This window comes from Pan troglodytes, chromosome 13 (genome assembly GCF_028858775.2).
Source record: "Pan troglodytes isolate AG18354 chromosome 13, NHGRI_mPanTro3-v2.0_pri, whole genome shotgun sequence".
Lineage (NCBI taxonomy): Eukaryota > Metazoa > Chordata > Mammalia > Primates > Hominidae > Pan > Pan troglodytes.
The window spans coordinates 99,609,191-99,624,358 of NC_072411.2; the positions used below are offsets into that span (position 1 = coordinate 99,609,191).

The 15,168-nt window shown below is 40.4% G+C and overlaps 1 protein-coding gene and 1 long non-coding RNA gene across 4 annotated transcripts in view; one reads left to right on the forward strand and one right to left on the reverse strand.

Annotated features, from left to right (window-relative positions):
* Window positions 1-15,168, reverse strand: part of RFTN2 (raftlin family member 2) — a 101,401-nt gene that overhangs the window by 25,741 nt on the left and 60,492 nt on the right. For all 3 annotated transcript variants that reach the window (XM_001169323.6, XM_054679192.2, XM_054679193.2), the window contains exon 8: window positions 1,952-2,030. In XM_001169323.6, coding sequence (XP_001169323.2) covers window positions 1,952-2,030 — 79 coding nt within the window. The remainder of the gene's footprint in view (window positions 1-1,951; window positions 2,031-15,168) is intronic.
* Window positions 1-15,168, forward strand: part of LOC134808059 (uncharacterized) — a 33,836-nt gene that overhangs the window by 17,765 nt on the left and 903 nt on the right. The gene's annotated exons all lie outside the window — the stretch shown is intronic.

Here is a 15,168-nt window from a genome sequence, read left to right on the forward strand (position 1 = left end):
AGAGTCTCACCCTGTTGCCGGGCTGCAGTGCAGTGGTGCAATCTTGGCTCACTACAACCTCTACCTCCTGGGTTCAAGCGATTCTTCTGCCTCAGGCTCCCAAGTAGCTGGTACGACAGGCACATGCCACCACGCCTGGCTAATTTTTGTATTTTTAGTAGAGACAGGGATTCTCCATGTTAGCCAGGATGGTCTTGATCTCTTGACCTCATGATCCGCCCAATTCCGCCTCCCAAAGTGCTGGGATTACAGGCCTGAGCCACCACGCCGGGCCAGAATATTTCTTTTATTTAATTAATTTTTTTTGAGACAGGGTCTCACTCCGTCACCCAGGCTGGAATGCAGTGGCATGATCACAGCTCACTGCAGCACTGAACTCCTGGGCTCAAGTGATCCTCCCACTTCAACATCCCAAGTAGCTGGGACTACAGGCATGTGCCACCATGCCTGCCTAATTTATTTTTTAATTTTTTGTAGAGACAGGGTCTGCCAATGTTTCCCAGGCTGGTCTCAAACTCCTGGGTTCAAGCAGTTCTCCCACTTCAGCCTCCCAAAGTGTTGGGATTACAGGTGTGAGCCCCTGTGCATGGCCTAGATGGAATATTTTTTAATAAACTCATGAACTTGAGTCATCCTCATTGTTGTGGAGGGTTGCAGTGCTCACTTGTGGGCTTTAATGTGGTTTCTAATTCTGTGTACTTGGTCATTCTATTCTCCTGCCTCTCCGTCTTCCCAACAACCTCTCTACCTCTCTACCGATTTACCTACTGACCCAGCCAGCCTCTTTCCAAAATTAATGTGAGACGATTTAGCATGACTGTATTATACATACAGTCAATCTAGCTCTTTGATAGTTTAGATAACTTTAAAATGTACTAAACAATGTTTTCTTTTTTCAAATCTCTGCAGCTTTGCCTGAAAACATAAAACAACGTTTTCTTGATTTAGATACAGAAAAAGAATCACTTTAAATAGTTTTCTGGTCCATTTTCAAATTTCTTGTTTTGCAAGTTATGCTTTATTAATGCACAGATTGCCTCATTCAATCATTGTATTCCAGCTGTGCATCCAGTAAGATCAAGGTGACTTGAGGATCAGAATAGCCCTTCAGCAAAGTGCTGAAAAAATATGAACTTGAGTAGATAACATAAAAGAAAAGTGTTGCCAAAGGTCAATATACCCAAGGTTGCATGGATGCATTGCAAGATCAGGCACATTCATTCACAAGATTTAGAACTGTAAGGGCAGAAAAAACTGTTCCTCTCTCCTCTTAGGTTCAGTAGCTGAGAACTACAAATTAAACTGACAAAAGACATATTAACAGGAGAAAAGGTTTATTTTCAATGCACACAGTCTCTTCACAGAAAAGTGGCAAAAACCCAAAGAGGCAGTTTGGTGTAGAAGACCTGGGAGTTTATATACCATTTTAACAAAGGGTAATAAGTTGTGGACAGGTGACTAGATGAGGGAAAAGGAGTTTGGGCTTCTGGGGAAGTAAATTGTGAGAAGGCAAATACATGGGGTAAACGAATGGAAGATCAAGCTTATTTTAGTAAGGTTTGTTTTTGCAGACTCTTCAGTGTGAATTGTCTCTGGTGATTAGACACGTTTACAAATGGAAATTTATGTCGCCTTTATAAAGTGACATGTGTGCCCTTGTTTTTCAGCAGAAAGGTGGAGGACAGAGAGTTCCTCCTGTGTCTGCTGTTTCTTAATTGCCTTCAGCTCAAAGTAATCCTCTTGCCAAAGTGGCATATTTTGTGATGGCATATTATAATCCCCTTTGGAACTATTTCATGTTGCCTGATTGCTAGCACATTTCCCTTATAGGTTGGTTCAGAGGACTGTTTCCATATCATGTCCACGCTTTCTTATTTGGAATTACAATGAGAGTTTAAGGATTAAATGCTTCAATATAACATTCAGTCAATAAAGCATCAATTTTACTCACATCTGGTGTTTGAGCAGCTGAATTCCACATAACTGGCCTCTGAAGGAATACGATCTGCTTTGTAGCCAAATTCCCTTCACTGCAAATTAAAACAATAGTATTAGTATTTGTGAGTTAGTAATTCTCTATATTTCATAATTGGCTAGAACATTCCATATGTAGTTTTGTAAAATAATCTTCTGACCAAAAATAATTATAAAATATAAATCTTTTTTTTCTTCCAGTGATGGAAAGAATGTAAAATATAATTCTATAAAAACCACATCTGGAAAAACAGGAAAAACCCCTAAAAACTGAATATGGTCACTATAAAAGGAAATAATTTTAATGTTTAAAGACACTTGTAATCTCACCAAGCTAACATCAATATTTTCATTTCTTTGTTTCCCCTCTTAGTCTTTATCAGCTTGTGTAATTTACATGTCTGTGATCACTGCACATTTATATTTTGTTTCTATGCCCTTCACTGAACGCTCTTTTCCTTGTTTGTACACTGTAATCCTATTTTTAATGGTTGCATAATAACTCAAAGAATTAAGATACCAAAATGTACTAAGCCTTTCTTTTATTATTGGAAAATAAGGTTGCTTCCAGTTTCTTGCCAGTTATAAATATATGATGCTATTATAAAAAATATGTATCGTATTCCTCTTATGAATTATTTTCTTGAAATGAATACTTAGGAGTGGGATTATTAGGTCAAATCTTATGATTTAAGCTTCTTGGTATGCATTGTCAAACTTGCCTTATAAACAGAAGAGACTAATTTAGGCTGCCACATGTGAGAAAATTTACATCCATTTTCAATTGAGGGACTTCAACTATAGCTAGATTTATTTTCAGATGCTTCTTTGTAGTCAGCTACTCAGTATTCTCCTTATTTAACTATCATCATGGCAAATTACCCCTTGCCAAAGACTACTTGGGGTTTGTATTCCTCTGAAATGCTTTTCACAGAGTCTCCATGGATTTATGGGGAGGAGTGTCTGTAGCTAATGTTGCTCAGTTACGACTTTTATTATGCAAAAAACCCCAACAAAACCTTACTATTAGCTGCATTTTATGCTGAGCCCTTTTTCTGGAAAATGAATGCAACACTGAAACTCTGGCTTTAGAGTTATATGTCAACTGCATACCATTTGAAAATCCCAGCCTTACTGATACCACTGAATTTTGAGAAATATCAAATCTTCCTCAAAGTGATAACAGGAGACTGCTTCTTTTTTATTTTTGAAAGGCTGCTTCTAGTCTAATCTCATTCCATTTTGACCTTATCTTTGATTGGAACAAAAAACTTTTATAAAATATGTAGTAACTTAGGGAACAAATCATCATGAGGCTTTGGTACACGGGCGGGATTAGCATGTGTACAGAAAAAGCTGGTCACATGCTTTGGGAGCATGAAGTGTGCTGGAAAAAGCCATGGCTTTGGAACCAGACAGTTCCTGGGTTCAAATCCAAACTCTGTCATAGTACCTAATAGCTGACGCCTTTAATCATTTAATCCGTAAATTGTGTTTTCTTTTTCTTTCTTTCTTTTTTTTTTGAGATGGAGTTTTGCTTTTGTTGCCCAGGCTGAAGTGCAGTGGCGTGATCTCGGCTCACCGCAACGTCACCTCCTGGGTTCAAGTGATTCTCCTCCCTCAGCCTTCCGAGTAGCTGGGATCACAGGCATGTACCACCACACTGGTCTAATTTTGTATTTTTAGTAAAGACGGGGTTTCTCCATGTTGGTCAGGCTGGTCTCAAACTCCCGACCTCAGGTGATCCGCCTGCCTTGGCCTCCCAAAGTGCTGGGATTACAGGTGTGAGCCACTGCGCCCAGCCTCTCTGATTTTTTTCTATCAGGGACCTCAATAAGTGATAAGTGAAGAATAAGAGTGCATGAAGAGCCTCCCATTGTGCTTGCCACAAGAAGGAACACAACAACTGTGATTTCCTTCCACTTTTCCATTCATTTAGTGAAATATAGGGTGCAGTTAAGGGAAGGGGAGAAAAGTTTCAGAATCAAGAATATCTTCCAGAGAGCAAATTCAAGGGACAGCAGGACATGGTGGTTCATGCCTGTAATCCTAGCACTTTGTGAAGCTGATGGAGGAGCATCCCTTGAGCCCAGGAGTTTGAGACTAGTCTGGGAAACATACTGAGACTCTTGTATCTACAAAATCATTAAAAGAAAATTATCCAAGTGTGGTGGCACATGCCTGTGGTCCCAGCTACTCGGGAGGCTGAGGTAGGAGGATCACTTGAGCCCGGAGGTTGAGGGTGCAGTGAGCTATTGATCACGCCACTGAACTCTACCATGGGTGACAGAAAGATAACCTATCTTAAAAGAAAGAAAAGTAAAGAAAAAAGAAAAACAAATTCAAGGGACAGGGTACGTGGGAATGCAGAAGAGACCTTCTGGGTAATGTTCCAGGTGTGTGATCCAGGCGGAGAATTACATGAAAGAACCAGGTCTGGAACGATCCGAAGATGGGAAGCAGGGATCAGGGTAGAATTATTCTTCTTGAAGAGAAAGCAGGAACGCATTGGGGTAGGGATTGTTGGAGACCTTACAGGGAGTTCTTTCACACTAACTGTGGATGGGGCAATTCTGAATGCACTAAGATCTGATGTTTGACCTACGGCAGGCTTTACAAACTTTACCGTGCATTCCAAACATTGAGGTGCCTGTTGATTCCAGGGTCCACTCCAGTTTTTTGGAATCTCCATTTCACCAGGCTGCCCAGGTGGCCCTGATGCACAGTAAATTTGGGAACCATCACCAGAAGAGACAGACTTGGAAGTGTGGACTTCTCAGGCCTTGGGGATTACTTGGTGATACTTGCTACTATCAAAGGCATTCACTGTTTTCCTTGAATAATAAAACCCACCAACAGTTCCTGTTGGTATGGAGTGTGGAAACAAAAAGGGCTTATTTTCTGGAAGCATCCTTGATGTCTATTTTACCATATTCTTCTTCTTCTTCTTTTTTTTTTTTTTTTTTGACGGAGTCTCGCTCTGTCGCCCAGGCTGGAGTGCAGTGGCGCGACCTCGGCTCACTGCAAGCTCCGCCTCCCGGGTTCACGCCATTTTCCTACCTCAGCCTCCCGAGTAGCTGGGACTACAGGCGCCCGCCACCATGCCCGGCTAATTTTTTGTATTTTTAGTAGAGACAGGGTTTCACCGTGGACTCGATCTCCTGACCTTGTGATCCGCCCACCTCGGCCTCCCAAAGTGCTGGGATTACAAGCGTGAGCCACCGCGCCCAGCCTTACCATAATTCTTCTAATGTGACTTGTGTCCTTAAATGTTTTGGACAATTTTAGCTGGATAGGCTGCCTAGAGCCATGCTGAGGACACATATTTTTCACCATCTTTAGTTTACCAATTTATTCCTGACCTGACTTGTCTAAAATATAAACGAATTTGGAATGTGGGCGAGGAGTTACTTACTCCCTCTGCTGTGTGACACAATTTCTGGCAGCAACCCCAAATTATGAAAGAGTATCTCTACCAGCGGATCCCGAGGCAGTGTGAGAAGGAGAAAGAGGAAGGAGGTGGCTTATCAAAGGCTCGGTGGGTTGGAGGTGGAGGTAGGTGGGTTAGGGGTGTATGTCAAGGAAAAAAGTCCTCAGATGGTGTGAAGTACACTGCTCGATCCTGGGTTGAGAATCATTGCCTGTATGTTTGAAATAGGATTCTCTCTGCCAGCGTTCTACTGGATATTTAACACAGTATGCAGAGAGGTGAAACATGTGGCACAGGGGAGGGCGAACCCTCCACAGCTACTTCAGTGAGGCAAGAGCACTGTCAAACCTATCCCTCCTGTGGTGTGAAGGGGAATTGCCTCTGAAAGGGCAGAAGCTTTTTAAGCACGAGCTTTATTTTATTTTATATTTTATTTTTTTTGAGGCGGAGTCTCCACTCTGTTGCCCAGGCTGGAGTGCAGTGGTATGATCTGGGCTCACTGCAACCTCTGCCTTTCGGGTTCAAGGGATTCTCCTGCCTCAGCGTCCCAAGTAGCTGGGATTACAGGCACACACCACCACATCTGGCTATTTTTTGTATTTTTAGTAGAGATGGGGTTTCACCATGCTGGCCAGGCTGGTCTTGAACTCCTGATGTCAGGTGATCCACCTGCCTCGGCCTCCCAAAGTGCCAGGATTACAGGCATGAGCCACCTCGCCTGGCCTAAGCACGAGCTTTAAAACTGTTCGGTTGAAACTGACGAGTAATGCCTTCCAGTGGCCCTATGGGGAGTGCTGTTTGGGGAGTCTAATGAGATAAAAAAGCAAACATGGAGATGGTTTGTCAAAGGCTGACAACTTTAGACAGCATCCAGATGCTCAAATAAGACTTTGGAAGGTCAGCATCTGCCTACCTCTTGGGGACGTCCTCATAGTCAGATCCTTAATTTGAGATATGTCGGAAACTTCTATGTCCCTGGTTTTCTGAGGGCCATTTTAATTTAAAATAGGTCCTGCTACTTTCAGACCAGCTGTGAGACCATGTGGAACTTGTTTTGGTTTCGAGGCTCTAATCATGGTAGACCTAAGGGAAAGAGGTCTGAAGCCTTATAGAGGGACGCCTATTTGGTAAAGCAAGTAAGTCCCTTATGGTTCTCAGTGGTTCCTGAGATAATTCTATTTACAGAATTGGGATAGAATATTTTTCCCTAAGCAAACTGGTGGTCATTATGGCACCTGAGAGGATGTTTCAAATGCCCTGGATGGTTTCAGAGGACAGAGCCCACATCTCTTATTCCCTACAAAAAGGTTCATCCAAAAGGTGCTGTTAGTTAAGTAAGTGACTTAGTATCTTCCTAAGAGGGATTTAAGAATCTTCTGGTTCTGTTTTAGACTTTAATGGACAGTCATGTTTGATGTATTAGAAAACAAAGGCAACTTTGGAAAATATGCTTGATTTAGAGATAGTAATTTAAATTCTGAAAAAGTTCTAGTACAAACTGTTTTGGTGACAAGTATAGAGAACAGTCTACAGAGAAGTGATGAGAACATTGACTAGTCCCTTCATCTCTGAGGGCAGCAGATGATCCCTGGTGCTGTGGTCAGCACGAGGGCACAGGCTACATGAAGGACAGGTCAGCCGGGGCAGGCTGAGTTCTCTGCAGGCAGAAGTGGTTGAACATTGTCAATGAGATAGTGGATGTAAAGTTCCTACACCCTGGATATGGACCCTGGAGCATAGGAGATGCTCAGAAATGTTTCCTTTTCTCTTCCCTGCCTTCTTCTATGCATTTCATAAGAAAGCACAAAGAAGATTCTATGTGAATGTCATTTGAGGGAGAGGGATTTGCTGTGACAACAGCATGACTATCAAGAAGACTGGGTCTTCCCACTAACAGAAGATCTCTTGGACTAAACTAATAAAAACAACTTTGACTCCTGTAGTGCTCTCAGCGTTCCAAGTCCTTTCTGTGTACATTAACATGCTTGTTTCTTATGATAATCCTTTAAGGTGTGCAGAGCAGACATTTTCTCTATTTTATGGATAGGGAAATTGAGACTCAGCTTTTAAGACCTTTGTCTTGGGTCTCCTCTAGTTCCCACTCTTTCTACAACACTGCATTAGCTCTACAAGCAAATGTAGAGTGACTACATTTGCTTGTAGAGCTCACTGAAGCCCTGACTACAGGAAGATGTGGGTTAGTTTAATTCTATTCTGACTAGAAAACTTTATAATTAGTGGATAAGTCTAAGCTTATTTTACCAAATTCCAGATTTTTATTTAGCGTCCTAAATTAAGCATTCCAGCTTATAATGTTCAGAAGTTATAGTGGAGAATAATGAAGAAAATAAACACAAATGTTCATTTTTCTTGGGCCAATTAGACTACTTAAGCAAACCACACAGGTCCTGATGTTAGTGTGGCAAATGGAAGAAGAGACAGGAGCAAGTTCATGATCCGTGGTATTAAAGTGTGACATAAAAGATTAATCATTGAAAGCTTTGCCTTAAAATTCCCCCAAATGAATTCAGTTTTGTGCAACAGTGACTAGTACTAGTTGTAAAAACAAACAAGCAACAAAAATGAAACTAAAAAAAAGTTCTATTTATAGTTTGACACTATCTTTTTATTATTATTATTATTATTTTGAGATGGAGTCTTGCTCTGTCACCCAGGCTGGAGTGCAGTGGCATGATCTTGGCTCACCGCAACCCCCACCTTGTGGGTTCAAGTGATTCTCCTGCCTCAGCCTCCCAAGTAGCTGGGACTACAGGCGTGCGCCATTATGCCTGGCTAATTTTTTTTTTGTATTTTTAGTAGAGACGGGGTTTCACTGTGTTGCCCAGGCTGGTCTCAAACTCCTTACCTCAGGTGATCTGTCTGCCTTGGCCTCCCAAAGTGCTGGGATTACTGGTGTGAGTCACTGCCCCCAGCTGATAATTAAATTTAAAAATTTTTTTTGTAGGAAGTTACAAGGACAACTTGAACTTATTTTTGGTTCAATATGTGCCCATAATTTCAAGCATCTTTGAGAGCTATAGTACTTAGAATTTATGGATAGGTGGGAGAAAGTTGTTCTACATTCTTTAAGATATAAAAACCAAGATCTTTTTTTTTTTTTTTGGTGAGATGGAGTCCTGCTCTGTTGCCAGGCTAGAGTGCAGTGACGTGATCTTGGCTCACTGCAACCTCTGTCTCCCAGGTTCAAGTGATCCTCCTGCCTTAGCCTGCTGAGTAGCTGGGACTACAGGTGCACGCCACCACCATTTGACCCAGTCATCCCATTACTGGGTATATACCCAAAGGATTATAAATCATGCTGCTATAAAGACACATGCACACGTATGTTTATCACGGCACTATTCACAATAGCAAAGACTTGGAACCAACCCAAATGTCCAACAATGATAGACTGGATTAAGAAAATGTGGCACATATACATCATGGAATACTATGCAGCCATAAAAAATGATGAGTTCATGTTCTTTGTAGGGACATGGATGAAACTGGAAATCATCATTCTTAGCAAACTATTGCAAGGACAAAAAACCAAACACCGCATGTTCTCACTCACAGGTGGGAATTGAACAACGAGAACACATGGACACAGGAAGGGGAACATCACACTCTGGGGACAGTTGTGGGGTGGAGGGAGGGGGCAGGGATAGCATTAGGAGATATACCTAATGCTAAATGACGAGTTAATGGGTGCAGTACACCAACATGGCACATGTACACATATGTAACAAACCTGCACATTGTGCACATGTGCCCTAAAACTTGAAGTATAATAATAATAATAAAAAAGCTTTCATTTATAGTTCCAAAATTCATTAGACTAGAAGAAATAGAATTGTTAATTTGTATTTTATGTTAACTTTTGCTTCATCTTACACATTAATTAATTGTCGTGGCTTAACATTTGCAACTCAAAAGTAAATGAGTTAATTCTTGCTTTTGAAAGCTGAAATAAAATTTTGCTTTTTAAAAGGAAAATTATAAAATTAAATTTTGGCTTCCAACTTTGCAGCTATGTGCTTAGTCACAAAGTTCCTTTGCCTATGACCCTGAATTTGTTTCTCAGGTATCAGTATGTGTTAAAAACAAAGAAAAGGGCACTGCTACAGTTTAGTTGTCCCAACTCCTCCTCACCCCACAAAATGTTTAACATTTATGTTCAGATGAGAAAGAGTGATGGTAACTGGAAGTATATATAATAGACAAAATTGATTATTTTAAGAATGTGGCCTTATCAAAATACTGCTCACAGCAAGATTACTATGAGTTTAACTCATGATGGAATTACATGACACTGTTTCTGCAAAATTTAAATTAGTAAGAGCAGAGAACTGCATTAGAATGGGCCAAATCCTAACCTCTCCCTCAACTGCATGTATATAAATGTGCAACATCTGCTTTGGCTGCCACATGAAGATTGAGATTGAGATTGGGACTCCACAGACTTCCAGTGCTTCTGAGCTGTGATGCCCATGAGGCTGTTGGGCCTGTTCTACAGGGGCTGCAGAAAATGGAAGAGGGGAGCAGAGCTCAGCATCACAGTGAGAAGACCAATTTCTCTTGTTATTCACATCTTGTCCTTAGGGACCAGACTTTTTTTTTTTTTTTGAGACAGAGTCTTACTCTGTTACCCAGGCTGGCGTGCAGTGGCATGATGTTGGCTCACTGCAACCCCTGCCTCCCTGGTTCAAGTGATTCTCGTGCCTCAGCCTCCTGGGTAGCTGGAACTACAGGTGCACACCACCACGCCCAGCTAATTTTTGTGTATTTTTAGTAGAGATGGGGTTTCACCATGTTGGCTAGGCTGGTCTCAAACTCCTGAGCTCAAGTGATCTGCCTTCTTTGGCCTCCCAAAGTGATAGGATTACAGGCATGAGCCACTGTTCCTGGCCGGGACCAGACTTTTTTTTTTTTTTTTTTTTTTTTTAAATACTTTAAGTTCTGGGGTACATGTGCACAACGTGCAGGTTTGTTACACAGGTATAAGTGTGCCATGTTGGTTTGCTGCACCCATCAAATCATCATTTACATTAGGTATTTCTCCTAATGCTATCCCTCCCCCAGCTCCCCACCCCACAATAGGCCCCAGTGTGTGATGTTCCCCTCCCTGTGTCCATGTGTTCTCATTGTTCAACTCCCACTTATTAGTGAGAACATGCGATGTTTGGTTTTCTCTTCTTGTGTTACTTTACTGAGAATGATGGTTTCCAGTTTCATCTGTGTCCCTGCAAAGGACATGAACTCATCCTTTTTTTATGGCTGCATAGCATTGCATGGTGTTTATGTGTCACATCTTCTTTATCCAGTTTATCATTGATGGGCATTTGGGTTGGTACCAAGATTTTGCTATCGTGAAGAGTGCCGCAATAAACATATGTGTGCGTGTGTCTTTATAGTAGTATGATTTAGAATCCTTTGGGCATATAACCAGTAACGGGATCACTGCGTCAAATGGTATTTCTACTTCTAGATCCTTGAGGAATTGCCACACTGTCTTCCACATGGTTGAACTAATTTACACTCCCACCAACAGTGTAAAAGCGTCCCTATTTCTCCACATCTTCTCCAGCATCTGTTGTTTCTTGAATTTTTAATGATCACCATTCTAACTGGCATGAGATGGTATCTCATTGTGCTTTTGATTTGCATTTCTATAATGACCAGTGATGATGAGCATTTTTTCATGTTTGTTGGCTACATAAATGTCTTCTTTTGAGAAGTGTCTGTTCATATCCTTCACCCATTTTTTGATGGGGTTGTTTGTTTTTTCTTGTAAATTTGTTTAAGTTCTTTGTAGATTCTGGATATTAGCCCTTTGTCAGATGGATAGATTGCAAAAATTTTCTCCCAATCTGTAAGTTGCCTGTTCACTCTGCTGATAGTTTCTTTTGCTGTGCAGAAGCTCTTTAGTTTAATTAGATCCTATTTGTCTATTTTCGCTTTTGGTGTTTTAGTCATGAAGTCTTTGCCCATGCCTATGTCCTGAGTGGTATTGCCCAGGTTTTCTTCTAGGGTTTTTATGGTTTTAGGTGTTACATGTAAGTCTTTAATCCACCTTGAGTTAATTTTTGTATAAGATGTAGGGAAGGGATCCAGTTTCAGCTTTCTGCATATGGCTAGCCAGTTTTCCCAGCACCATTTATTAAATAGGGAATCCTTTCCCCATTGCTTGTTTTTGTCAGGTTGTTAAAGATCAGATGGTTGTAGATGTGTGGTGTTATTTCTAAGGCCTCTGTTCTGTTCCATTGGTCTATATATCTGTTTTGGTACCAGTACCATGCTGTTTTGGTTACTGTAGCCTTGTAGTACAGTTTGAAGTCAGGTAGCGTGATGCCTCAGCTTTGTTCTTTTGGCTTAGGATTTTCTTGGCAATGTGGGCTCTTTTTTGGTTCCATATGAACTTTAAAGTAGTTTTTTCCAATTCTGTGAAGAAAGTCATTGATAGCTTGATGGGGATGGCATTGAATCTATAAATTACCTTGGGCAGTATGGCCATTTTCACGATATTGATTCTTCCTATCCATGAGCATGGAATGTTCTTCCATTTGTTTGTGTCCTCTTTTATTTCCTTGAGCAGTGATTTGTAGATCTCCTTGAAGAGGTCCTTCACATCCCTTGTAAGTTGGATTCCTAGGTATTTTATTCTCTTTGTAGCAATTGTGAATGGGAGTTCACTCATGATTTGGCTCTCTGTCTGTTATTGGTGTATAGGAATGCTTGTTATTTTTGCACTTTGATTTTGTATCCTGAGACTTTTCTGAAGTTGCTTATCAGCTTAAGGAGATTTTGGGCTGAGACGATGGGGTTTTCTAAATATACAATCATGTCTTCTGCAAACAGAGACAATTTGACCTCCTCATTTCCTAATTGAATACCCTTTATTTCTTTCTCTTGCCTGATTGCCCTGGCCAGAACTTCCAACACTATGTTGAATAGGAGTGGTGAGAGAGGGCATCCTTGTCTTGTGCTAGTTTTCAAAGGGAATGCTTCCAGTTTTTGCCCATTCAGTATGATATTGGCTGTGGGTTTGTCACAAATAGCTCTTATTATTTTGAGATATGTTCTATCAATACCTAGTTTATTGAGAGTTTTTAGCATGAAGTGCTGTTGAATTTTGTCAAAGGCCTTTTCTACACCTATTGAGATAATCATGTGGTTTTTGTCATTGGTTCTGTTTATGTGATGGATTACATTTATTGATTTGTGTATGTTGAACCAGCCTTGCATCCCAGGGATGAAGCCGACTTGATTGTGGTGGATAAGCTTTTGAATGTGCTGCTGGATTCGGTTTGCCAGTATTTTATTGATGAGCTTCATATCATTGTTCATCAGGGATATTGGCCTAAAATATTCTTTTTTTGTTGTGTCTCTGCCAGGTTTTGGTATCAGGATGATGCTGGCCTCAAAAATGAGTTAGCGGGGAGTCCCTCTTTTTCTGTTGATTGAGATAATTTCAGAAGGAATGGTACCAGCTCCTCTTTGTACCTCTGGTAGAATTTGGCTGTGAATCCGTCTGGTCCTGGACTTTTTTTGGTTGGTACGCTATTAATTATTGCCTCAATTTCAGAACCTGTTAGTGGTCTAGTCAGAGATTCAACTTCTTCCTGGTTTAGTCTTGGGAGGGTGTATGTGTCCAGGAAGTCATCCCTTTCTTCTAAATTTTCTAGTTTATTTGCATAGAGGCGTTTATAGTATTCTCTGATGGTAGTTTGTATTTCTGTGGGATCGGTAGTGATATCCCCTTTATCATTTTTATTGCGTCTATTTGATTCTTCTCTCTTTTCTTCTTTATTATTCTGGCTAGTGGTCTATGTATTTTGTTGGTCTTTTCAAAAAACCAGCTCCTGGATTCATTGACTTTTTGAAGGGTTTTTTGTGTCTCTATCTCCTTCATTTCTGCTCTGATCTTAGTTATTTCCTGTCTTCTGCTAGCTTTTGAATGTGTTTGCTCTTGCTTCTTTAGTTCTTTTAATTGTGATGTTAGAGTGCCAATTTTAGATCATTCCTGCTTTCTCTTGTGGGCATTTAGTGCTATAAATTTCCCTCTACACATTGCTTTAAATGTGTCCCATATATTCTGGTATGTTGTGTCTTTGTTCTCACTGGTTTCAAAGAACATCTTTATTTCTGCCTTCGTTTTGTTATTCACCCAACAGTCAATAAGGAGCAGGGTGTTCGGTTTCCATGTAGTTGTGCAGTTTTGAGTGAGTTTCTTAATCCTGAGTTCTAATTTGATTGCACTGTGGTCTGAGAGACAGTTTGTTGTGATTTCTGTTCTTTTACATTTGCTGAGGAGTGCTTTACTTCCAAACATGTGTTCAATTTTAGAATAAGTGTGATGTGCTGAGAAGAATGTATATTCTGTAGATTTGGGGTGGAGAGTTCTGTAGGTGTCTATTAGGTTCACTTGAGGATGAGGTTTTTTAATGTTCTTGGTATAGTACAACTTGATTCAGCTGGACCAAAAGTCCCCTGCCTTTAAATTCTGCCTGCTGGATATAAAAGAGTGCATGTCTTTCTTCTATCCTGTGTTCTAAAGTTCTCTCTCTCTCACCCCCTCCCTTACCCTCATTTTCTCTCTCTCAGTGTAAGGTTAGAATTCAGTGTTTCTGAAAGTGCATAAAAATTGCTTTGGGATTCCTGTTACAATGCACATTCCTGCCCACACTCCAGAAGTGGAGAGGAGAGCCATGCTGCTGTTTTGAGGTAGCCAAACAGAGGGAACTTTGGCTCCTCCTTCTCCTTTATTTTGGTGGTTTAACAATATTAGCTGCTAACTCAGCTGGTTTGGTCCTCCACCAAATTTGCTCTGAAGAGTTACTGTCAACTTTCACCTTGAACTCTTGAAGGAAAAAGGATTGAGCCCATTGGTATTATTAATAGTGATAACAATTAAGAAGGGATTCTGGCATGTTTTCAGGACCAACAACAATAACTCTGGAATAATGTGGTGATATAAGATTACAGCATCATGACGTTTCCATGGTAATGCAGCTTTAAACCCTAGTGGTGTGATATTGCCTAGGGTAATTGAAGCAACAACTTTAACCTAGGGACGTACTGTATCTATGTAATCCAATAACAGGATATATTTGAGTGAGGGAAAAACAGCTTATATATAGGCCATTCAAGTATGGCTTAGGTGACAGAAGAGTAGGGAAAATGTTGAAATTACTTAAGACTCTGTTGTTGCATATAAGACAAACACATGTAAGGAAGAATGTTTTCACTGACAGTAATTTTAAGTTATGTTTTCGACATGTGGGCCGCAAAAAGAAGATGATGATAGACATTCCTTTTTCTGGGTGTGAGAATATGTGTAAGCAGATATCTTAATAATGTCATTATGTATTTCTGTTGCTTTTATTATCTTGTCATCTTCAGTGCTGATTTTGTATATAGTGAACTAGAGTATTTACATTTTCTGAAACATCCTGATTTAGGACAGGCCAAGCTATCATCCCTGAACACTGGTTTCAACTTATCAGAAATTTTGGTTCTGCTAAGGATTGCGTCCCAAAACATTAGCCCTAATTCATTAGCTTAATATGCCCAGCCCCTGTATAGGTACTTTGCATGTATTATCTTAGTCATAGTGATAATCCACTAAAGTTGATATTATTGTCCAATTTTTCAGATAAGGAAATTTATCTTAAAAAGGTTAGATGACTTGCCCAAATCATACAGCTAAACAATGATGAAGCTATAATTAAAACAAGATCTGCTTAGCTCCAAAGCCTGGGCAG